The 24,113-nt window shown below is 55.3% G+C and overlaps 1 protein-coding gene across 3 annotated transcripts in view; it reads left to right on the top strand.

The window, feature by feature from the left end:
* Positions 1-502: 502 nt before the first annotated feature.
* The window catches only part of COQ8A (coenzyme Q8A), a 41,547-nt gene continuing 17,936 nt past the window's right edge, over positions 503-24,113 (top strand). Inside the window, exons 1-2 of one of the 3 annotated variants that reach the window (XM_019730895.3) lie at positions 503-1,071; positions 20,978-21,163. In XM_019730895.3, the coding sequence (XP_019586454.3) occupies positions 20,987-21,163 (177 nt within the window). In that variant the 5' untranslated portion in view covers positions 503-1,071; positions 20,978-20,986. Of the gene's footprint in view, positions 1,072-16,116; positions 16,418-20,977; positions 21,164-24,113 lie in introns of those variants that run through there. The other 2 variants (XM_088799125.1, XM_088799126.1) reach the window with 2 other exon arrangements.

The following is a 24,113-nucleotide window of genomic DNA, read 5'->3' as shown; positions in this document are numbered from 1 at the left end:
AGGGGAAACTCTCAGACGGACCTGGGCTCAGATCTGAATTCTCTGGTTAAACAAGAGGAGTGATTTGAGGGAAATCTGCTGGGGGAGGGCAGCAGTTCCTCCCAGGGCAGTTCTGCGTGTTACAGGGTTCACTTGCGAGGTTGCCCTCACGGTTCGGTTCCTTCCACGTGCAGGCCTATTCCCCTGCCCTGCCCTCCGCGACGAGACTCGCGGGCATGGACAAACGACTGGGTTCTCCAAGCCCCGTGGGGAGTTGCACGCTCCGTGGGCCACCTCCTCGGTGCCCCTACCTGGGGACACGGGCGGCACGTCCCGGTCCCTGCGAGCTTCCTGTTTTGGGGATGGCGCCCGCAAAGTCAACACGGTTAGCCAGAGGAGAAAGGACAAGTAGGCGGGGCCAGGCCTCCAGAGATGGAAACACCAACGGCTTGGCTCGCAGCCCTTTCCCCTTCTGCGAGCGCCAGGTGGGGAAGCTGGGAGGGGCCCTGGTGACATCCAAGCGGGCACAGGGCAGGCCTCGCCCCGTGCGCGCCCGCCGCGGTTCCGTGCTCTCCTTCCACTCGGGGCTTTCCCTGCCAGGGCCTCAGGTCTGGAGGCTCAGCGAGCACCTGCAAGAAGGTGACAGCAAAAGACTGGCCACCGCGACCACAGCAGTCGCCTCATCGCGAGCAAGGGCCCGTTCTTGGCACACAGGCACACGGGGCCACCCACCCCGCTGCCGCACCTTCGGCGCAATCTTTCCGTACTAGGGGAAAGGGCAGCGGGGCGGGCAGAAAGGGACGGCCCTGCGCGCCGGGGCGGCCTCCCATTGGCTGCTCTCGTTCCGCCCTCGGTTCCGATTGGCCGTGGGCTGAGCACACGGGCCGAACACGCTCCCAGCGGCATTCCGCCGGCGGCGGCGGCGGCGGCGCAGCCAATGGGAGCGACCGGTGGGGCGGGGCCGCCCGCTCAGGGTCTCCCGGCGCGGACCAGTTGGTAAACAGATCCGGAGCGCGTGTCCGGCGCCGGCGGTGCGGCGACTTCTCAGAGGCGGCGCGAAGGTGACTGCGGATCCCAGCTTCCTGCCCCGGGGTAAGGTGCCGCCCGCCGCGTGCCCGGAGCCGGTCTGCCTGCGGCCAGAGCTGGGCTCTGACCCGCCTCGGGCCCTTCTTGCATCCTCCTGAAGAAATAGCGCGGCTTTTTCTTTGCTATTGTCACGGCCGTGAGCTCCGGCACGCGGTGTGCGCGTCTCAGGATGCAGGGTGGGGGCCTGCAAATGTCGCCCACCCCGATCCCCACCACAGCTCGCGGGGCCTGCCCCGGAGAGGGGACGGGAGCCGCGGCCGGAGCCCCGGGGCGCGCCGAGCAGCCTCGGTGACCCGCCGCCAGATGCTTTGTCTCTTGGTCGCCAAGACAGGTTTCCTGTCTCGCTTTCTCATGATAATATTTCTCTTCACTCCCAGACCCCTTTGCACTGTCTCGGGGGCTTTAACTGCCCCTGGCTGCAGGTTGGAGTCAGTGCTTTGACTCCCCTGGCAGCTGTTGGGTTTCACAGGTGGGGGGTTTAGGTGAACTTGAAAAACGAGGCCCTTCTGGGTCCTTTCCTCCGTTCGCTTTGCTTTGGCCCTTCCTCCTGCTTCTCAAACCACTGGGGGTCTTGTGAGTGTTTTGGGCTTACCTGCTTAAACTTGTTCCTTTCCGTAGCCTCCCTGCGCCCCTGCCAAACGCAGGCCAGTTCTCCCCTGTGCCTTGGGGGGTGAGGGATATTGCAGGGGCGAGTCTGGGTGCAGGGGTGTCGGTTTCTGTGCAGCCTCCTCTTAGCCTGCGTTGGGCCTGCAGCCCGTTGGAAAACTTGTCCACGCTCACTGCTCACTTGGGCCTGGGTGTGCGTGACAGAAGACTGAAGAGCTGGGCATGCCAGGCCTACCTCGGTGCCAAAGGATTGAGTATGCATGATGCCAGCCTGCCAGTTGTCATGCTGTGCATGCACCCATCTGGGGCCATCCTGGTAGGAAGGGCCTTCTGAGGAAAGACAGAGTGGGGGCTGGTGGTTCAGGGGAGCAGCACCTTGTAAGACTCCTGCGATGGCTTTGGGCATTTTGTTCAGCCTTGCAAATAATGCAGACAATGCAGGGCTGTTACATTTTTGACCTGAGCTCGGGCAACTCAGAATAAAAAGCGAAGCAGGTGCTTTCCAGTGTGTTACCTAAGAGTGTTTCTCAGTCTTCAGACGATCAACATTTTGGACTGGATAATTCTGTGTGTGTGTGTGTGTGTGTGTGTGTGTGTGTGTGTGTGTGAGTGCGTGTGTGTGTGGCGGGGCAGCTGACCTGCGCATTGTAGGATGTGTAGCGACATCCCTGGTCTGTATCCATTAGATGCTAGTAACCCCCACTTCCCCCCATTAGTTGTGACAACCGAAAATATCTCCTAGAGGAAAGAATTGCCCTTGGTTGAGAACCACTGAGGTAATACTCTAATAAAAGAGTCTTCCCAGGATGCCCCTGAGTAGTTGAGACGTTTAGGAACAGAGTAGTGTTGTGTCCCCTGCCCTAAATCAATGACAGAAGCCCTGTAGATTGGGCTGTAAAAAAGCCCCACCTGAGGACCTGGGGGGCAAGGAGAGAGAGGAGGTAGAAACCCATGGACGTTTGCTGTGCCTGCGGCATGCATGGCAGTGGCTGGCTGGGTCCAGCGTGCAAAAGAAGTGGAAGACGGGTGGTTTCTGTGTTTGGGGGTTTTGCCAGACTACGGGAACATGCATATGAAATAACCACAGGGCAGTTTTTAAATAGTGGGCGAACAAGTGTAAGCTGTCTGAAGCTGGCAGAAAGGCCAACTCAGTTGTCCACAGGTGGCTTTTCCAAGATGATGCTTTACTCCTCCTTACTTTTGGGGGAGACATCTCTTGTGTATTGTGATGTGGGAGGGGGTAGGACCTGCATCTGCAGGGAGGGGGTATCGGGCTGCACTGCAAACATATATGTAGGTCTATTTATATGAACCAGGTGCCCGTCCTTGGGAGAGGCTCCCCAGCAGTGCAGTGGTGCAGCACGGATACGTGTACGATTTGTGGAGTTCTTTTATATTTGATCGAAGCCTCAACGTCAAAGACAGTGAGCTATTTCTTTTCATACAGAGAAAAGAGGCCTTACCTCTGCGTCTGGATTTTGCCTTCAGTATAACCTGGAATTTATGCGCCCTACTTCTAGGTCCCAAAGGAATGGGGGTGCAGAAAGGCTGAAAAACTGATTACTGTACAGAGAAGGAAAACACATCCTGAGCACCTACCATAAATTTCCCTTTCTTGTTAATCAATCGGTTCTGTGGGGACGTATCAGGATTTTCCCATAACATTCCTTGGTCAGCTAGGGGGTCTTTCGGAGCCCCTTAGGTGCCTCTAGGAAAGGATCTGGACAGGGCGCCCACTTCTCCTTTCTCAAAAAGTCGTTTTGAGAAGTCTGTTATTGGGAAGCTCCAAACTTGGCAGGATAATTTTCCACCAAGAGCCATGGACCCTGAGTCATTATCTTTGTCGGGTGAAACAAGAGCTGTGTGCAGAATTAGACGGGAATATTTAGATAGAGCGTTGTCTTGATCTGACAGTGGCATCTAGAAATAGTTCCAGCATTCCTGCTAAACAGCAGCCAGGAACTTGGGAGAGCCAGTGGAAAGGAGAGCTGGTGGGAGTGGGGGAGTGCGCCGTCCTGCTCCTCCTGGGGTTGCACCTGTGGGAGGGGTGGGTCTGCTGGCCCGGAGGCAGGACCAGGACCCCAGTGAGATGCATCTGGGTGGGACCTGAGAGGGAGCTTCTGCCTGCTCTTTGCGAACCCAGGTGGCACGGTATCTATTGGTCTGTCCACAAGCACGTTGTTTGTTGTTGGGGTTATAGGCTCTTGAGCGCTTGACCCTTAGCTTTGAGGTCAGTGCCCCACAGAATATTGAAAGTTGGAAATGACTCTGAAAAACACGTTTTGTTCTTCATACCTGGGTGTGATTTATTTTTAGTGTGTGCATGGAGAGAAGGACGTAAGAAATAGCTGAGTGTTTTCACTCAAATTTCCATTTCAGGGTATTGTAGAATCTGTTGTAGGTGAACAGTGACTCAGTTCTTGTCTCGAGAGCCTCGACTTGCTTTTCCTTTTTTTTTTTTTTTTTTTAATATCCTCCCATTCCCATCTGGGTGGGGGGAGAGGAGCAGCATCTGGTCCAAACCTGGAAAATCCCTATGTGTCCTAAGGATTGCTGTCCCTCCCCCACCTGCCCCTGAAGAAAAGTCCACTCTGGAATTGTGGGTGGGTCTGGTTGTTTACTCCTCGTTGAACAAATACCGATTGATGATCTGCCTTGAACATGGCCTTGGGAGTAGAAAAGTGAACAAGACCTGGGTCCCTGACCTCAGGGCAGAGCAGTAAGGACTGTGCAGGCACCGCCTACCAGCCCTCAGTGTGGTTCGGATGAGGGACCCTGGGTCAGACCACTTCTACCTGGTGGAAACCTCCAAGGCTTCCTGGAGGAGAGGGCATGGTCGTTGCCTGTGAGGATTTCCACAGGAAGAGGCAGGAGTCTGGAGGGATGAGGGGCCAGTGCTTCCTAGGCTCTCTGTGGGGAAGGAACAAGTTTTGTGTTTCCCTAGTTTGGTGCAGACCATTGCTTTTATGAGTCACAGCATGGGCTTCATGGCAGTGGCTCTGGAAGTTTCTAAGTGCTTAGTCCTGGTATCAGGGCCAACAGAACCAGTAGTCCAAGCACCACTCTGAGTAGCGCTGGTCCAGGCAGCGGGCTCCTTGAGTGGAGCCATTGAGGGAGGTGAGTCCTGGGGGTGGGGGTGAGTGCAGTCTGGTGGGAGGGAGGGAGTGTGAGGGGAGCAGTGGGGGGCTGGGCTAGGGAGCAGATTGGGGTGAGTCCCCCATTTCCTGTTGCAGCAGCCTTTGTGATCTGCCCTTAGGAGTGTAGGTCAGTCTGAGCAGCATTGCTGCTAGCTGTGCTTCTGGGGCATTTTATCTCAGCAGTGGGTCAGGGGGCCAGCAGGGCGGGCATAGCGCTCCTGGTAATTTTCAGCTGACCAGTTCAGGCCACAGAGCCTTCCCTGAGCACCACAACTCACTCACTTATCCAGCTGCAGCCTGGAGAGCCCTGGGAGAGGGGGCAGCTCCTTGGCCTGGCACGTGCCCCGTCTGCCGCGGAGACAGTGTGGGGACAGGCCTGACTGCCCAGGATCCTGTAGGTCCTCTGCTGGGGGAACCCAGGGTGGGGTCGTGTTTGCAAAGGGCAGGGAAAGCCGCTTCCTATGCTGGACGGCTAGGAGCTGGAGCCTGAAGGATGACCGAGGTTTCCTTGGGCAAGAAGATCTCTGGAGCCCAGGCTGGAGCGGGCAAAGGCCTCGCCAGCCAGGTGGGCGTTGCCATGGGGAGGGCACTTGGGCGGGTATGTGTGCAGATGGTCAAAGGCAGGTGGAGGTGGCCCAGGAGGGAGCCCAGGGAGGCGCTTTGTGAGAAGTGGGGGTGGCCTGAGTCCCAGGTGGTGCGTGGGGCACAGGTTCAAGAGAATATACATCTACGCAGGTTAAATTTCTAGACTAAGTGACTGGCTGGCCACTAGGCCGAGATTTCTAGTTTGGGGGAGGAGCTGCTTGGGGTAACGGTGGTGTCACTACTGAAAAAAAACCAAAAAACAAAAAACAAAACAGTGCAGGAGGAGGAGGAGGAGCAGGTCTGGGGGAAGATGGTGATGTCAGTTTTAGACCAGCAGGGGTTGAGGTGCCTGTGGGATTTCTTCCATCCTTTTTTATTAAGATATAATTTCCATGCAGTAATGTCACCCTTTGTAGTGTGTGGCTGTACAGCCTGACCTAGGCATATAGTCACGTAACCGTCAGCGCAGTCAAGTATAGGACAGTTCCCTCACCCCCCATGCTCCCCCGTGCCCTTTCCCCAGTACCTGTGGGACTTGGGGGGGGGCTGGTGTGTGCTGATAACTGGGTTTGTTCCAGAATTTGTTCAGTACTTGAGATGGTCCGCCTGGCCTGAGCACAGGGATGCAGAGTTGGGTGAGCTGTCCACCCCATAGGCTGAAGCAGCCCAGGGGACCGTGTGGACAAGCAGGGAGGAGGGCGGTCGGGACCAGGCCTGCACGTGGAGAAAGAGGACTCTGCCGGTGGAGGACGTTGGGACTGGGGGTGGCAATGGAATCATGGAACACGGAGAGGATTTCAGGGGAGGACTTGGAGCCAGCAGGAAACGGGGTGGGCTCAGGTGAAGTGAGCCATCAGGTGCTGTAGGGAGTGTCACCGAGGGGAGGGCACGGGGTGGGGCCAGAAGCCTGTGCTGGGGGAGAAGGAAAGACTTGGGAGACGTTAGCCAGGAGGAGGCTGAAGGAGAAGCAGAGTCAACGGGAGGTTTCTTCTCTTCGGTGTGGGAAAGCCGAGAGTGGGTTTGTGGGCTTAGGGGTGGGGGGCAGATGTGGAAGGAGAGAGTGTGGACAAAAGAAAAAATCAGGTCAAGAACAAGGTCTAGAGGAGAAGGGAAGAGAGGCTGGGAAAAGTCTGAGATGTGCCCCAGGGTTTGAGGGTGCTCTCATCTGACCGCCTCTGTTTGCGGAGGAAACAAAGAAGTCAGCTGTGGAGTGAGTGAAGCTCTGCTTTATGTGAGGGGCTGGGTGAGCTGGGGGTGGTGCTGCAGAGAAAGCCCGGCTGCTGTCCTGCCTGAGGTTTCTTCCCGGTCCTGCTCCTGCCTGCCCCCTAGGAGCTGGTTGTTCCTGGTATGTGAGCGTGAGCGTGAGTGTGAGCGTGAGTGTGAGTGTGGAAGGAGGCAGGGAGGCGTTTCCTGGATGGATGAGCAGGGGCCAGCCGCTTGCTCACTTACTACCTCTGTCCCATCCCACTGGATTTTCCCAGAGGGGTGTTTCCTGAGACCGAGGCTGTGTGGTTTCTGCCCCTCCGCCTCTGAGAAGCAGGGCTGCGCCTCCCCGCTTGCTGTTTTTATAGCCCGTCTAAAAGGGTCAGTACTTGAGTTCTTCTAAGCATCGTTCTTTCTAGACCCCGTTAAATCCCAGCTTTCAGAAGAGCCTTGTGTTGTGCTCTCTGTCGACCTTCTGTATGAACTCCAGGGATCAACGCTGTGTCCTAACCTCTGGAAACTGGTGATCATTTCACGCATGAGGCAATGAGGAAACGCTGCCCCAAGAGGAGAAGTGTGTGCTGGAGAGAAAGCCCGGCTGCTGTCCTGCCTGCCCCCTAGGAGCTGGTTCCACGTGTGCCCGAGGCTCCACGTGTGCCCGAGGTTCCACGTGTGCCCGAGGTTCCACGTGGCGGGCGCCTGGGGTGCGCCTGGCACCGGGCCTGCTGGCCGTCCTCCGTCCGCCCTCATCACACTCCTGTGTTGTCCCCGAGCTGGAGGGCTCGGTGGCAAGGTTCCCGCCGTCTGCTGGGCTGGATGAGCGGTCCGGGGACTGTTCACACACACAGCACTTTTAAGTTCAAGCCCAGAGCTTGTGGTGAAGCCCTGTGTTTGTTCCCTGCCTGGCACCTTTTCTCTTTGGCACTGATCCTGGCTCAGAGGAGGGTGAAGGGAACAATAGATTGCCCTGTGACCCGCAGGTGGTTACTGTTTGACAGGTGCTGGAGCAAACATCTCCCATCTTTCTGAGATTTAAAAAAAAACACAAAGGTGTGTGGCTCTTGCTCGCTCTGCGTTTAAGGCCAACATGTGGTAAAGCAGAGGGCCAGACGGGTCAGGGCCGCTGTGCTTCCTCTTCTAGCCAGCGCGGGCCTCACCGTTAGTGGGCCGGGCCTGCTGCCTTTTCCCCCCGCTTCCCTCTCAGTCCTCTTATAAGCAAGGAGTGGGGTGAAAGAGGAAGTGGCAGGGGTGCTGCATCCTGTATGGGCACCCCCACTCCTGGTGCCTGAGCGTGCGCCCCAGCAGACAGCCTTGTCACTGACCAGGCCTTACGGATACGAAAGCTGCTCTTCCTCCACAGAATGGGGGTGCTGCTGCTCCCACTGTGGCTGGCCGTGCATGGTGGGGGGTCGCAGGGTGGCCGTGGACAGGAAGAACATTCCCCTGATGCCCGGCACCCCCAGTTGTCTCTTTGGCTCTGGGTTCTGGATAACCCAGGGAGCACCCTGAATGCATCCGGGTGTTAAACTCCTGGTGTGGACACAGCACCGTGCCAGACCCCGTGGGGAATACAGAACTGGGTGACGGAGGCCCTCTCTCTCCAGAACCCCCGTATCTGAGGAGCTTTCCAGAAGGGGGAGTTTGGCCAGGTGGCTTTTGAGAGCCTAACCAGCTCCAGGATTTTTATGACTCTTAATTTTCTGCAGCCAGATGGACACACTTGTCGGGGGTGGACCTCGCCATGTCTCCTGGAGAGTGACTATTGATTTTTTTAAAATGTCACTGATCTGGGGGCAGGTTGCTTATCTCTCAGCTCCCTGGGCAGTAAGAGGGAAAGGGCTTGAGCCTGGCGCCAGACGGCACGGATGGGCCAGCACCTCACAGCTTTGCGACTTAGAGGAGATTTTTTTCCCCTGGCTGAACTTGAGCTCATCAGCAAATGGGGACAATCCTACATCACGGGGTTGTTGTAGGATCAGGAGTGATACAAAGTGACAGGCACACAGAGGGGAATGATACATGGTAGCCGTTCTTGTTATTAATACTATTTCATTGAACTGCTAAATCTGAAGTGAGCGTGTTTTGAAAGATCAAGAATGTAGAAACTGGTGAGATGCGTCTTGAGGGTGGGGGCTCTCATTGGACACCGTGCTCCGGCCTGTGCCCAGTGTCTGGCACGTAATAAATGCTCGTAAGGTTCGAATGTTGAGCCGAGCTTGGGAACAAGGCCTGTAGGCGAATGGGGCATATTGACGCTGAAGCCAGCAAGACTCTGTCATCGAGAACGAGAATGTGTTTTGAGCTGCCCATGGATGTTGCAGCCCTGGCGCCATGCCTGGCATTCAACACTGTTTGTGGGGTGACCACACTAAGTTATTGTAGAGAAATGATCTGGAAATTACTCTAGCCTACAGCCCTTCTTCCTAAGCCAATGATCTGCCTTTTTAAAAATAGCCTCTGTAGTAATTCCCTATTGCTGTTGTAATGCTATAAGGCATTACACGCCTAGTGGCTCAAAATACCACAGGTTTATTCTTTTACAGTTCTGTAGCTCAGAAGCCTGAAATGGATCTCCCGGGGCTAAATCAAGGTGTCAAAATCAAGGTGTCGGCAGGGCCGGTTCTTGCTGGAGGCTCCGTCCCCTCGCCTTTCCCAGCCCCTGGAGGCCCTCCCACCCCCCCACTCCCCCGCATCCCTTGGTCGTGGCTCCCCCCTCACAGTTGCATCCCTCCAACCTCTGCTCTCACGTCTCCTTCTGACTCGCATCCCTCTGCCTCTGTCTTCAGGACCCTGTGATTACACTGGACCCACAGGGGTGAAGGGGCGATGTCCTCATCTCAAGATCTGTAACCTCATCCCGTCTGCATTGTTCCTTTAACAGATTCACGGGTGCTGGGAGTTAGGATGGGAACTTCTCTGGGTGGCTGTTACTCAGCCGCCACAGCCAGCCACTGTATTTCGGCCACATTTGAACACAGATCTTTACATTTCCGATTTCACTTTAAAAGAAACTTCTCAACTACAGCTCCAGGGTTCCTTACTCAGGGCCCTTATTCCCATTCCTGTGTGACAATGCAGGTCACACTTGTCATTTGTGTGGTCAGGATCAGTGTGTGTGTGTGTGTGTGTGTGTGCGCGCGCGCGCGTGTGCGTGTGCGTGCATGTGCGCTGGGGGAGACTCAGGTGCCTGAGGCGGGAGCCTCCCCACACGGGCTTTGTAGTTTGGTGGAAGCAAGTCGATGTGTACGTGCCAAAGATAAGTTATAAAACGGCGGATGTGACCATTGCTGGAAGACTTCGATGAGCTGATGGGAAGACTTAAATTCCCAAGAACCGAGAGTCAGGTTAGGGCCTGATTAGAAATCATGTCCGTGAATGTATGTGGCACATTTGCACACATCAGAGTACTCCCACCTCTCTTATGTAGATTGGACACAATCAGAATTTACTCCGTACGTTGCAGGTGAGGAAGCAGGTTATAGGACGGGTCAGGACCAGGCCTGGAACGGGCGGGGGGCCGGTCAGGGCGGAGCGGATGCCCAGGTCCCAGGCCGGCCTCACTGAGACGGTGCTGTCCTGTCCGCGTGGGGGAAGTGTGGGTTCAGGTGTGTAGCGGTGATGGGGGCGGGCCTGCGGCCGGGGGGTCGGAGCAGTACTCACACGGCACAGGGCTCAGTGGAGGCGGGACAGGAGGCCCAGGTTCCCAGTGCGACACCTTCGGCCTCGGGCCCAGGAGTTTGGACGTTACTCTGTAGACAGCTAGGAGCCATTGCGTGCGGAGTCAGCATGAGGAAAATGGATTTGGGGAGGATGAGTCTGGTGGCAGAGTGTGCCGTGGTTTTGAGACAGGGAGTTCGTGAGGGTCACAGGGGTTCCCCCCCCCCTTTCCCTCCCTGAAAGTACCTGTCGAAAGCTTTCCGTGCTGTTTTGTCCTCTGAGTGGCATTGACTGTGGGAAGGAAAACCAGTGGGTATTTATGTCCCGCTCGTTTCTAGGCGCTGCAGGCAGGCCGCCAGCAGGCTGCACCAACTCTCCTGAATGGTGCCTCACTCCACAGCACAAATAACCCCCCTGGTCCCCAAGAGAGGGCAAGACTGCATTCCCTGTGTCAGACACGACCCTGTACCCAGCCGGAGTGCTGGGATGGAAATAAATAAAACGATTGTTCACACTGGTCTCATTCACGCTCCCTCTTGTCTCACCAAGTCTGCACCTCATTCCAGTCTGTGTGGTTGTAGAATAATTGTGTCCGCGGTTTGGAGCACCTACCGGTGCCAGAAAGGCGCTTGATGCCTTAACTGCTGTTATGTGGATTATCTCAGCCAGTCCTCTGAAGAGCAGACGAGGAAACTGAGGCACAAAGGTACGCGTAGGTGGCTTAGGTCAGCAGCAGAGTCAGGATCTGAACCAAAGGCCCTAACTCCAGAGCGTTTTGATTGCTTCATCACTGTTACTTCCCAAACCAAATATGTTTTCATGTTTTCCACTGAAAACTTTGGTGGGTTTTTAGTCAGAAAATGAAATTTCTGTCAGGACGCCATGCTTGGCTGGTTGGCTTTAGAAGCCCCGTTTGTAATCAGTTACATCCTCCCCAGAGGGAGGAAAGGCCACTGAGGACCCTCCGTGCCTCCTGCCCTGGACCCGAGCAGGTTTATCCGTGGTGTTGGGTTCCTCTCTGGAGGCTGCGATTTCTCCTGCCCAGGGCCCATCTCAGCCACACACAAGGGAATCCTAAGAATATTTTAGTCTCCCAGTGGGTAGAGAAGGGAGGCTTGCTGTCTAGGACATCAAAACATACATTTTTGGTTGTTTTCTCCCCTTATCTGTTAAGTGGTTGCCTGGCTCATGAGCCATGATAGATTCAAGCCCTGGCTCTCCTTATGAGCTGTGTGGCTTTGGGCAAATTACTTAACTTCTCTGTCCCTTAGTTCCCTCTTCTGCAAAATCGGCATAATAACAGTACCTACCTTATAAAAACAATTGAGATAATATCCGTAGAACACTTAGCACAGAGCCTGGCATATAATAAACTCTTAATAAATAATAGTAGCTCTGGTTACCATCATGCTGTGCTGGTCTACTGCTCACAAAATAAAACCATTTGAGGAACTGGTTACATTCACAGGGGAGAGCGTCAGAGTGCCTGTATAAAAGCTCTTGTATGGTAGCACAAGAGTGTATAATTTTTAAACCGTTCCAAGAAAAATCCCAATAATCCAGAAGCAGCTTTTGAGGGAACATGCAGCTCTTAGTCTAGAAGACAACGTGACACCCCCAAAATAACTCCTTACAAGGCATGGTTCTACTGGGTCATCCAAGGGCCGCAGTTTCAGACAGACCCGTGTGGGGTCCAGCCTGTGTGACTCATTGGGAGGCCTCCGCGTCCCACGGGAGGGGGCGCTGTGTGGGGCTTAGGGTGGAGGCAGCGTGTACCTCTGCCTCTGCCTCTGACTGGAACCCCAGCCCCTTGCACACACCTGGTGCTTGCCTGGCAGGGGCCTCTTGGGAGGGAGGTGGTGAAAGCAGGAATGAAGGACTGGGTAGACGTGGGTGGATTTATATGTACTCGGACTCCAGGTGTGGACCGCCAGTGGCATTGAGCAGCCTACTGTGAGGCAGAGGAATGCAGGTGGCAGTGGTACGGCTGGGGGCATCCTGCGGGCATCCTGAAAGGCAAAAGGAGCAGAGATGACGCACCTCCCCACCCCAACCCTCCGACCTGACCCTTCTGAGCAGCCCTGAGGCTGGGTCACCACAGAGCCCTGCCCCTTGTGCGTCTGCGGCCTGGGGGACTCTGAGGGGGGGGCCTTCCGGGGAGGGGGCTCTGGAGCAGAGCTGTAATACTAGGGAATTTCAGCCTCATTGGGCGCTTCTGATATGACTCTAGTTGAACTTTCCAGATTTCCTGGGGCAGTTTTGGTTGTATTTTTTTCTTGCCCTAGAATAGGGGTTGATAAACTTGATATAAAGGGCCAGATAGTAAATATTTTAGGCTCTGTGGATCTTATCTCTCTCTTACAACTATTCACCTCTCCTCTTACAGCTAAAAAAAAAAACAAAACCCAAAAACCAAAACCCCCAAACAAGGATAGACAATACATATGTAAATGAATAAGCTGTAGACAATCCGTAAATGAATGAGCAGGGATGTAGTCCAGTAAATATTGATACACAAAACAGGTGGCAGGGCTGGACCTGGCTAAGGTCGCGGTTTGCTGACCCCTAACCTGGAAGGGCGCTTGTCATCTTACACGTCTTAGCTTTTGCTTCAGAAAAATGTGGTTACCGCACTTACTCCATTATTCTAAACTAGGACCCTATTTTCTTTTTCGGGTGGGGGTGGGTGGAGTACACATTAATTATTTCTGTCTTAACACAGGGCCAGCATTAGACGCTGCCAGCCTGGCCCAGTTGATTTTCTCACCACTTCTGAGAAGGGCAGTTGAGCCTCTTTCCCCAAAGTGGTGTGGCCATATCCCATCGTCCTGGCAGCCGGTTGGAGCAGTTGGTTAGCCTGTTCCTTCTGAGAAAGGACAGGCTAACGCAGGGTGTGGAGAGGCGTTATTTATAGCGTTCTGATTACCATCTAGCCGCTGCCCATTCTGCCTGGGACAGACACTTAGGGACGCGGGACAGTTTCTTTACATTACACACTTGTGTGTTTTCTTTTTTTTTAAGATTTTTATTGGGGAAGGGGAACAGGACTTTATTGGGGAACAGTGTGTACTTCCAGGACGTTTTTCCAAGTCAAGCTGTTGTCCTTTCGGTCTTAGTTGTGGAGGGCACAGCTCAGCTCCAGGTCCAGTTGCCGTTGCTAGTTGCAGGGGGTGCAGCTCACCATCCCTTGCGGGAGTCGAACTGGCAACCATGTGGTTGAGAGGACGCGCTCCAACCAACTGAGCCATCCGGGAGCTCAGCAGCAGCTCAGCTCAAGGTGTCATGTTCAATCTTAGTTGCAGGGGGCGGAGCCCACCATCCCTTGGGGGACTCGAGGAATTGAACTGGCAACCTTGTGGTTGAGAGCCCACTGGCCCACGTGGGAATCGAACCGGCAGCCTTCGGAGTTAGGAGCACGGAGCTCCAATGGCCTGAGCCACCGGGCCGGCCCCTTGTGTGTTTTCTTATGTTGTTTATTTTAACAACAGATGTTTAAGATTATCTTTGTATAATTTATTGTCTATTATAAAAGTAGTGCATGTTCTTTGTAGAAAATTTTAGAAAATATAAAGAAAATGAAGAAAGTAAAAAGAATCTATCATCCCAGCACCCAGAGAAAACCACTGTGACTGTTTTGCACACTCTGTGATCCTTCTTCCTCCCTCCCTCTCTTCTTTCCCTTCCTCCCTCCCCTCCTTCACTCCCCTCCCCTCTCCTCTCCTCCCCTCCCTTCCCTTCCTCCTCTCCTCTCTCCCATTCCCAAACGGAAGGATAATAACATTTTGTAACCTGCTTTTTTGTCACGTGAGAAGATAGAATGAGCTTTCTTACTTGTCAGTAAATACCTTTCACAGTGTCGTTTAAGTGGCGAGTATTCGTCCTGTGAGTATACCACTATTTGCATTACCAATCTTAGACGATGCTGTGATTTACAGTCTTAGAGCTGAATTATCACATACATCTGTTCTCTAGGGAAATGCAATTTGGCAGATTTTGGCAGGATTTTTGGAAAGCTCTTAGGCAGGATGGCCTGAGGGGGTGGGGAGAAAGGGCATGAGGACTTCCTGTAACACTCAGGGTTGGAGCATTTTAGAGGTGACCTGCCACTGTGGGAAAGAGTGACTGTTGTGAAGGTTTGACTCACCAGGCCGGGCTGGGGCGGGCTGACAGAAGCATGGAGGCTGTTTTTCTCTCTTTGCCTGGGTTCTTCACTTGATAGCATAGTAGGATATTTCTGAACCTGCTGACAGAGACCCTGAGGCTGGACCTCACTGGACAGAAGCCTTGAGTTGCCCGAGGTATTTGAGTGATGGTCGCCGGTGTGTGATTGTTCAAGTCCGAGATGGAGAGCACATGTGCGGAAATCCGCGATTGGCTCAGAAGTTGAAGTTCTTCCCCGACACACACATTCCTCTGAGTCCTTAGAGGAAACAGTCAGTTGGCAATTCCTTTCTTCTTAGAGTAAAAGGGAAATGTCAAGCTTGTAAAGGAACTCCGTGGAGCCCATGCAATCCAGAACCTGAGAATGTTCATGCCCAAAGTAAAACGATTGTTCTGCCTGGGAGGGGGGCAGGAGGCCACTTGGGAGCCCCTCCCCGGGGCCTCCTGAAGGTCATCAAGCAGCCCTTTCTGAAGAATGCTGGGCGTGACAGTCTGCAGGGCCCTTGGTGGCTGGCTGGCTGAGTCATTGTCTTTAAGCGCATTCATTTTTGAGGTCCATTTTCCGTTTCTTGAGGGGAAAATGAGAAAGGAAGGGGCGGGTGGAAGCTTCCCACTTAAAGCCAAGCCAGACTTCTGGGGAGGGGGTAGCAGGGAGAAACTTTAGGAAAGGATCTCTGTTTAGATGTCCTGCCCGCCCGGCGTGGGCTACCTCGCACCCTCCCCCCTCTCCCTGCAGAATCGGGCTCTCAGGACCAGTAGCAGCAGCGCCTGGGACCTTGTTAGCAGTGCAGGTTTCCAGGCCGGTCCCAGACCTACAGAATCAGAAGCTGGGGTGGGGCCCAGCTTTCCCGAGTCCTCTGGTGATTCCTGTGAGAAGCCCGCCTCAGACCAGGCTTCTAAGGGGCCTTTGATTCCGTGCGTAGATTAAAAGCTGCACGCAGGTGGAGCCAGTCCCAGAAATGGCAGGCTTTCTTGAATTTTGGAGAGACCAGCTGAGTTCATTTCATTTAACACGTATTTCTTACCTGCCTGCTCTGCTGAGCACGGTAGTAGGTGCTGCAGATACAGAGCGGGGAAGGCTGGTGTGGTTTTGCCTTTCTCTGGGAGACAGCCAAGTGGGGTGGAAAGACCGTGACACAGGCAGATTCAGAGCGTGGTCACTGCTAGGATGGGGGAAGAACAGGGTGCCGTGCGGGGACATGCTGGGGAGGGCTTCCGGAAGAGGTGATGTTTGAGCTGAGACTTGGTGAGGAGGAAAGGCAGTGCGGGCCTGTGCAGAGGCTGTGGGAGAGTTGGGTTGGCCTGAGGAGCCTGACAGTGGAGCCAATGTTGCAAGAGAAGGCTGGGGGGGGGTGGTACGGAGGGGGGCCATGACGCTTCTTTCAGCCCCTTAGGAATCTCAGAGAAGTCAGGAATCCTGGGAGTGGTTCGATAGGATTTTCCTTGTGAAGTGATTGCTCTGGCGGTGGCCTGGGGAGCAGATAGGAGGGGGCAGAGAGGCTGTTGCAGTTGCCCAGGTGAGAACATTCTGGTGGACTGGGGGGTGGTGGTGAGGAGGGTTGGAGAGAAGTGGGTGGTGGTCGCATTGCTCAGGGTTGGGAGCCTGGGGAGGGTGGGGGGAGGTGAGGTCAGTTTTGCACACGCCGCCCTCAATGCCGTTGGACGTTGGGTCAGACGTTGGGTGACGTGCCTGTCGCAGACGGCTAGACGCAGCCTGCTCTGGAGGAGGCTTGTCAGTGAGCTTCACACACTCCCCAAGACGTTTGGCCTCCTGCGCAGCTTGCTTTTGGGTCCTTATACCAGCCACTGCAAGGCTACGGGGCTGCTGAGGGTGGGAAGAGACTGGAGGAGGGCGTGCTGTCTTTACGGGTACAAACTCCACGGCTTCACGGGTCTGCCATGCCGCGCTTTATCATGTCACGAAGGGGATTAAACATGGCTTAGTAAATTCACACGCTGTCCCCGGCTTGCTGTCACTTCATGAGAAGAGCAAGCGACAGATGGTGAGTTCTGGCTATGAAGGGGGGACTTGGGTGTACATGGGAACCTTCCCCCCCAAAATAAGTTTCCCCCATGTGGGTCCTGAGTTGGAAAGTATGTGATGCCTTCCTTTGCTTTGTGCCTGTCAGGATTGCCTGTTATATTTTTTAGAAAGAACACAGCTCATTTCCTGCCGGTACATCTTACCGTATCTGGCCAGGTAGGCGGTACTTTGTGAGTCTGTGCTCCCACACGAATGAGACAAGAGACGACGTCTCGGGAAGGTCGGAGCGGGAAGGTTCAGCAGGAAAACTTCCTCTTGGAGCGTGAGGACTCCCCTGCCAGGGGACGCTCTCTGCCTGTGCTTCTTTGTCCCTGGGGAGCGGTGATCTGCATGTATTCCAGTTCGTTCTCTCTCTAGACAGCACCTTTATGTACTTCCTTTGTAGCTGTTTAGCATGTTAGGACCAGACACGGGGCTTGGCGAGCCACCCAGAGCCCTTTCCTACTGAAAGGGACGAAGAGGCAAGTAACATGCCTAGTGTCAGCAGCGGCGGCAGAGCTGGGACCCTGTGTTGGGCTCCTGGGACAGTCCTTTCCACTGGACAGACACCTCGTGATCCTGGCGTGTCAGCCTCAGCGGGCCTCTGGCTGTCTCCCTGGTGTCTGTGCCCATTGTAGATGTGCCTGCGTGCCACCGCAGCTCTGAGTACCCCGGGGCCAAGGGCAGGTTCATCCCCGACCTGCACAGACTGGCCCTGCTCCGCGAATGACTGCTTTTGGTGCCAGTACCTCCTGGGCACTTCTGAAAGTGCGTGCCCGTCTGATATCCCCACCGCTTGATTCGTTTGTGTTCACCTGGCACCTTGGGCTTCCCCTCAAGGGGACCAGGTGGGCGACGAGGCCTCGGGGGCAGAGGCTGTCAAGTGGGTGGAGCCTGAAGCCTCAATGCCTGTGTGACTCCCAGGGGAGGTCCCGAAAACCCACTCAAGACCAGCAGGATAAAGTGGCGTGGGGTGAGGGCCGTAACGCTTGGAGATGAAATCGTGGTGAGGATAAGATTTTTCATTGGTGTATTAAATGTGTGTGGGAGCTTTCGATTTTATTTATCTAAGATCATGATGAAAAGGCCTCCTGGTGCAGCTGGGTGCCTGGTTTTGTGCATTCCTAGAGGGGTTTGCACCCAAGTTCTGGATTCTGAGTCATGTTGGGATTCTGGCACGAGAAGTAGGGTTTGTGAGACCCAATCTTTGAAAACCAGAAGGTGAGCAAAGTTCTGGAAAGATATTTCCTTCTGGCGGTTGCTCCCCTTCCCTCCCTCTGCTTTTTTGAGGGTAGACACTCCTTTGCAAAATAGTCCCTGGTATTGCTTAGAGTGGGAATGGTTTACTTTGTACCGAGCGGAGCAGCATGTAGGAGTTTTGGGTTCGGCCCCAGCACATTAGATAAATAATATTTGTCAAGGGAGTGTGGGCGCAAGCTGTGGTTTTGAAATAGGCATCCACGTGTGAATCTGCTCACAAGTGATAGGCTGTGTTTATTACCAACATCTGTTGATTTAAGAAAAGCAGGGTTTGCATCACAGTAAGCCAACGGTAAGGCGGAAGGTGTATTTCTGTGGTTGTTTCCACGTGGAGGGGCCTTCCCTGCAGAAGAAGTGATCTAGTCTTCCTCCTCCCAACGGGCCCCGCTGTCCAGGGGGAGACTCGTGCCCCCTGGGAGCTCACTGGGTGTGAGGACGCAACCATTTTGGCAGAAAGAAAGGCATAACTAATGACTTTTTAATGTGTACTTTTTAAAGAGGGCTTATTTGCTATTTTGAAAGTAGGCTATACGAGCTAACAAAGTTAAGAAAATACACTGAGGCAGATACTGAAAGAAACCATGATTACGCATACTTCCCAAATGCAGGACTTTAAAAATTTTGGTCAATTTATTGAACAGTTTCTCCTCTTACGAATTTCTTGAAAAGCGTCAGTGTAAAATGTAGGTGCAATCCCGGCCTGTCACGGAGCTCTGCTCAGTGCTGACACGCATAGAAGCCAGAAGAGTTAGGACTGGGGTGAGGTGGGTTCCAGCCTGCAGCATGCAGGGCCGGAAATGGAGCTTTACAATTGACCTCCCATCCGTGCCCTGGGCCATTCAAGCTAGAGCAGGATAAGTGGGCCAATAAACCACTTATTAGCTTTACGATAACTAGCTTTCGTTATCGATAACTAGGATGAGAAATTCAGGCAGAATTAGTTTTAAGCCTGAAAACAAAGTCTGAATTAAATAGGTCTTAGGCAGATTTGACGTAACACAAGGTGAGGTTTTGGAAGTATTGGGGCTTGGGCCAGTGGGAGACTCCTGCTTTGGTTATCTTGATTGGATTCAGAGGTGAGCGAGGGGAAGGCCTGTTTCTGAGGACCCCTGGGGCAGTGGGGTGCAGTGGATGGTCCTGAGGCCACCAGCATGGGTCCTTCTGAATAGATGTGGCGGGGGCCCCGCCTCCACCATTGCATATCCTTGAGGTCTCTTTCACAAACCTGCTGTGTCACTGGGGTCTGTGGGCCTTGGTGGGTGCTTCTCTTGCACTTGACGGTATGTCTGTGTGTGTGGGGGGGTGGGGACAGGGGACTGGGGAGTTGTTGAGAGCTGGCACCGGCCAAATTTGAATTCTGATTATGTAGCACCTTCCTAGACCTTTGGGAATGCCTGTGGGGCTCACCCTTGGTTAAAGACATGAAGCTCAGGAGCCCAGAGGGAGCCTGGGGTGTGAAATGGCACCAGGTGAGGGGCCTGGCGCCTTCCCATCTCTTTCAAGGGTATAGTCACCTTCCAAAAACCTCCTTGGTTTTAATTAGGGTACAGGTGGTCCGTTTGGCCTGATCTGTGTCCTGTGCCTTGGGGGAGCCTCAGAGGCCATAGCCAAGCGTCTGGGGAGCACACAGCAGATGAGGGCTGGGATCTGGCCCCAGGGCCACCTCAGGAACTGAATGACCTTGGCCACTTAGTTAAGCTGTCTGGCTTTGGTTTTCTCTTTTTGAAATGGGGGCAGTCATACCCAAGTCATTCGGCTGTTTATAAAGATTAAAAGGAGATGAGGTGTGGAACGCACCCAGCCCAGTGCCTGGTAGCTGCTCTCACGTGAAGGTGAAGGTGTTCTCAAGGGCAGGTTATGGCAGGTCAGCTCAGCTCTCCAGGCTCCTGTGCGTGCGTGGGTGTCTCTGGCTCTCACTACGATTCCACTGCTCAGGAGCAGAGCCATCCCTGCTGAGGCCTTGGGCTGACGGGGGCTGCTCCCCTGCGAATGGCATGTGGGAGGGCACCTGCCATCGTCTTCACAAGTCCCCGGGTACCTGAGCTGCCCGTCTGTGCTTCTGTTCATTAGTGTGATGAGACGACCGAATCCACAGGTGTCCCTGCGACGGCCCCTCCCTCTTTTTGGCCCGGGCCCTGCGTCCAGGGTGTGTCCAGCCCTTCTCAGCCTCCACATGTTTGTTCCTGCAGGTCCCCTGCCTGCAGTGCCTCCCACACCCCTCTCCTGTCTCCATTCTGTCTTGTTCGGAGATGCTTAGATCCCAGCTCCTCCCTGCGCTGGCCAGAGCGCTCCTCCAGGGGCTTCTCCTGCTGCTCCTTTCCGCTGTGGTTTTTCTTCAGCCCCAATTTGTTAATAGGACCTTATCTTACCCCTCCCAGTACAGAGCCCCTAGGAGGCCCTCAGCACTACTCGGATGACTGCCAGCACACTCCCCGCCCTTTGGGGTGCTGCTGTGGACACGGGCTTTCAGCCTCTTTGACCCGACTACATTAAGAAACACATTTTAGGCTGTGACCCAGTAGAGGGAAAAGAGAGAGAAGCTCACGTGTACACACAAGGGAAACAAGGCTCCTGAGACAGCCCCACCCACAGTACCTCTCATGCTTGTTTCTGGTCACATCGTGTTTTGTTTTTAATGCTGCGTAAGGTTTTCCAAATGCATTGCCCTGTGGTCTGCCTGCAGTAGCTTGGTGAATATTAGGGCCTGAGGGAGGGGAGGGGGCTCTGGTTGTCCCTCGTCTGTGGGTGTCAGTAGAGGCTTCACTGGCCCAAGTGACAGTGGCTGGATGGGGACAGGCCGGCCCTGAAAGGCTCGGGTTGGGCCCCCTGCGCCCTGCAGGGAACTACTTCAGGAGCAGATGCTGCCTCCCCAGCCTGCAGTGTGTGCAGAGGAAAGAGGCCTGGACTAAGTCTGTACACCCGGATTCAAGTCCTGGTTCTGCCACTTGGTGGATGGGAGACTGAGCAAGTCACCTTACCTCTCTGGGCCTCAAGTGTTTCATAGGTTGGCTGTGAGGCCCAGGTGAGGACGTGCCTGGCGTACAGCTCCCAGCCCCGGAGTTTTGTTCTGCTCAGTGCCCTGCAGCGGGGGCGCCGTCCTCGAGCCCTGGGCCCTTCCTCGCTCTCCTTTCTCTGTCAGCCTGGATCAGAAGGGAGATCAGGGAAACCAAACAGCCAGTCTCCTTCTGCCCAGACTTTGGGGGGGGGGGGGTTAATCTGTGTGAGTGCGACCCCATAGGAGGTGTGGCGCCCCCACGCTGACTGGCACGTTCTCTTCCAGCCTTGAAGGATGGCTGCCATGTTGGGGGACGCCATCATGGTGGTCAGAGGCCTTGCCAAGCTGACCCAGGCGGCCGTGGAAACCCACCTGCAGCACTTGGGCCTCAGCGGGGAGCTCATCATGGCGGCCAGCGTCCTGCCGTCCACGGCTGCAGAGAAGATCGGCATGGTCTTGGGGATGGTGCAGGTAAGGAGGCCCGTCCAGGAGGGGGGCCGTGGGAGGGGGGCTGGACTTGGAGCTCTTGGTGAGACCAGGACCTGCCAGGGTGGCTGGGCCCATGGCTCCTGTAACCTGCTGTCCTTCCGGGTGGCGGGGTCCCCGTGTGAGGCTGGATGGTGTGACTTAAGCTGTAGTTAAAGGAAGCTTCACTGAGCTGGGAAGAAGCTCCAGCTCCCTTGTTAGATGAGCGGTTCACTAGCATTGAACTGTGGTGCCAGGCGCAGGGCGCAGGGGGGAGACCAGGCCCCATCCCGCTCCCTCCGCCTGGCCGCATCCAGTCTCTGGGCCTGTCCTAAAGGTACTAAGCAGAGGCCTTTTTAATTTTGAAAATTAAAAAAATCACAGAGAAAAAAGTAACACCTGTATTCTTACGGGAGGGAACCCTGTATGCTTGCTTCACTGAAACAATTGTTTTTGGAAGACAAAGCACCTTCTCCCTGTTTATCTGATTTATGTTAGTGTTTTTCTGTTGGCTTAATCCTGTAAGGAAGTGACAGAAGCCACCCAGTGTATAGGCTCGGGGGGCCGGGGGGCACGGCCAGGCTGGGAAACGCGTTTCACTGGCCATCAGGCCTCATTGTGGAGAGATCACTGGGCCTTCCTCAGGCTTCGAAGGCGCTTCCCACCATGTCCGCTGGGCCGGAGCCAGGACCAGGCCTCATGTGTCTCCTTCATGTTTCTGTGGGTCTCTGGGTCCTGATTCAGGGGCTGTGCTCCTTTCCAGGGGGAAAGCTGAGGACAGCTTCCCCTCCTGTGTGTAATCCCTCAGGGTGTCTTTTGTGACCTGCTCCAGAGAGCCTCTGCGTTTTAACACCCCCCCCCCCAGGGGAAGGTTTATGCGAAACGAGTGCTGGGGACATGACTATAAACAGGGCTTGACACCGCAGAGCGCTGTCCACGTGGTGTCACCCTGCTCTGCCCCCACAGCTGTTCCTGATGGCCCAGGGGACGGGAAGGGGTGTGTGCACGTGTGCACGGGCACATTGTGGGGAGGTGGGCTGCAGAGGGAGCCCTGCCGCCATCTCCTGCATTTCTGTGCTGCGGTTGGCGGACCTTCTGGACAAAGGACACTCCAGGCTGGGAGGCCATCAGCGCACAGGCCTCTGGTCAGTCTGTTTGTGGATTCCCAGCCCCTCCCCTTCAGTTTCTAAGGGTCCAGTGGTGATATGTCTCTCTCTCATCCCGCACGAATGCCTTTAACTTCTAGAGGTCTTCACACCAGGATCTCATCCGAGCCCCACTGCTGTCCTGGGAGGGGCAGGCCTGGACGCTTACCCCATTTATCAGATGGGGAAACTGAGACTAAGGACCTTGACGTGAGGCCCCCGTCATCGTTAAGTGACTGGGGCAGATTCCTGTGTCTTCTTCCCGGTGTAAGACTCCCTACCCTTGCCCTCCCTCCGGGGAGGCCGCTGTGGCACCAGCCACCTCCTTCGGCGCCTTTTCTAGTGAGGGGCCGTCGTCTTCCTGTGGAGTACTCAGGAGGTGAGGTTGCCCTGCTCACTTGGGCTGCCCAGCAGTGAGAGCTAGCAGGGCTTCCTGAGAGGCCAGGCTCCTGCCCAGCCCCCTGTCCCCTCGGACAGGCCTGGCCCGGTCTCTGAAGGGGCAGGGCCGTCCCCTAGCACAGTCATTTGGAGGCAGGAGGGAGGCCCCGAGCCGGGCGATGGCCTCCACTGTGCTCCCGTTCTTTCCCTCAGCACTTAGATTCCGGTGCCGCCCTCCTCTCTGAGGGGACGGAGGGCCGCATACCCTAGAGGTCTCTCCCTCCAGCTCCTCCGGGGGTTTGGTCACGCCTTCATTCATTAGACACTCACGAGTCTGGCCCCACTGAGACCCTGAGGGCCCTTTGCTGCCCATGGGGCATCACAGCCTGTAGACAGGTCGTGGTCACGCAGGGCCAGGTGGCCGTACGGGAGTCAGGGCAGAAGGAGGCTCTGCGGGCCTTGCCCCAGTCCTGTCACCCCAGGGCTTCCCAGCCGTCTTGAGAGGGACCTAGTGAATCCAACACAAGTTATTTCTGCTCTGAGAAAAGCTCTGTCTGGCAGCCTGGAGGCGGCCGGCGGGCCATGCCTTGGCCTGGGTCCCTGCTCTGCCCCTGGCCGGCTGGTGGGCCTTCCCCAGACTCCTTAGCTCTCAGCCTGTGTCACCCTCATGACACGAGAGCCATAGCCAGTCTCTTTCCTTCCACGGGAGGCAAGTCTTATCTCCTTGGATCCCGCAGCATCTAATGCAGCTGAGAATGCGGGGCTGTGGGCAGCTGCTGCATGTGCAGAAGCCGCGGCCACACTGCGTGCATGGAGGCCATTTCAGGGGACTGGGATCAGTCCACGGACCTCCCTGCAGGAGTCAGTGCTGTTCCAATTATAGCCTCCTGGGCGCTGTTCCCCTGGCCTTGTCGGTGGCCCCACATAACTCTGTGACTGTGGGGAATCCTATTTTCAGATGAGGAAGTGGCAGAGAGGGGTCAGGAACCCACTCAAGGTCACTCGGGTCAAAAGTAGGAAGAACCTGGGCCCAAAGTTCAGGTCTTGGCAATTGTCACAAGGAATACATGGGGTATCCCCCTTCTTGCCTGCTCCTGTGTCCCCAGTGCCCAGGGACAGGCAGGTCGGTCCTGGTTGTGACAAGCCCTCGTCGACGACCTCTTCAAGGCCCACGAGGGCTGACTGGTGGAGCGTGTGTGCCGTGAGGCGCTAGCCTGGGTGGCGGGGCAACCCCTCTGTGTGCCGCCCTGTCCTCGCTGGTGTGTGGTTGACCTGACTTCTCAGAGCTCCCCTGTCGTTTGTGCAGTTCCCCCCCCCACCCCCCCCAAGGCCCTGGAGGCCTGTCCTTAGCCCTGGTTAACGTGTGAGGAACTTGCTGCCGAGAGTGATGGCCACTCGCCTGGTCCCGGCTGGGCCCCCCCAGGTCCCCGTGA

Source organism: Rhinolophus sinicus, chromosome 6 (assembly GCF_057876585.1).
Source record: "Rhinolophus sinicus isolate RSI-liver-muscle chromosome 6, RSI-T2T, whole genome shotgun sequence".
In the NCBI taxonomy this organism is placed as follows: domain Eukaryota; kingdom Metazoa; phylum Chordata; class Mammalia; order Chiroptera; family Rhinolophidae; genus Rhinolophus; species Rhinolophus sinicus.
Note: the sequence above shows the minus strand (reverse complement) of the source record. Positions and strands in the feature narration are given on the sequence as shown.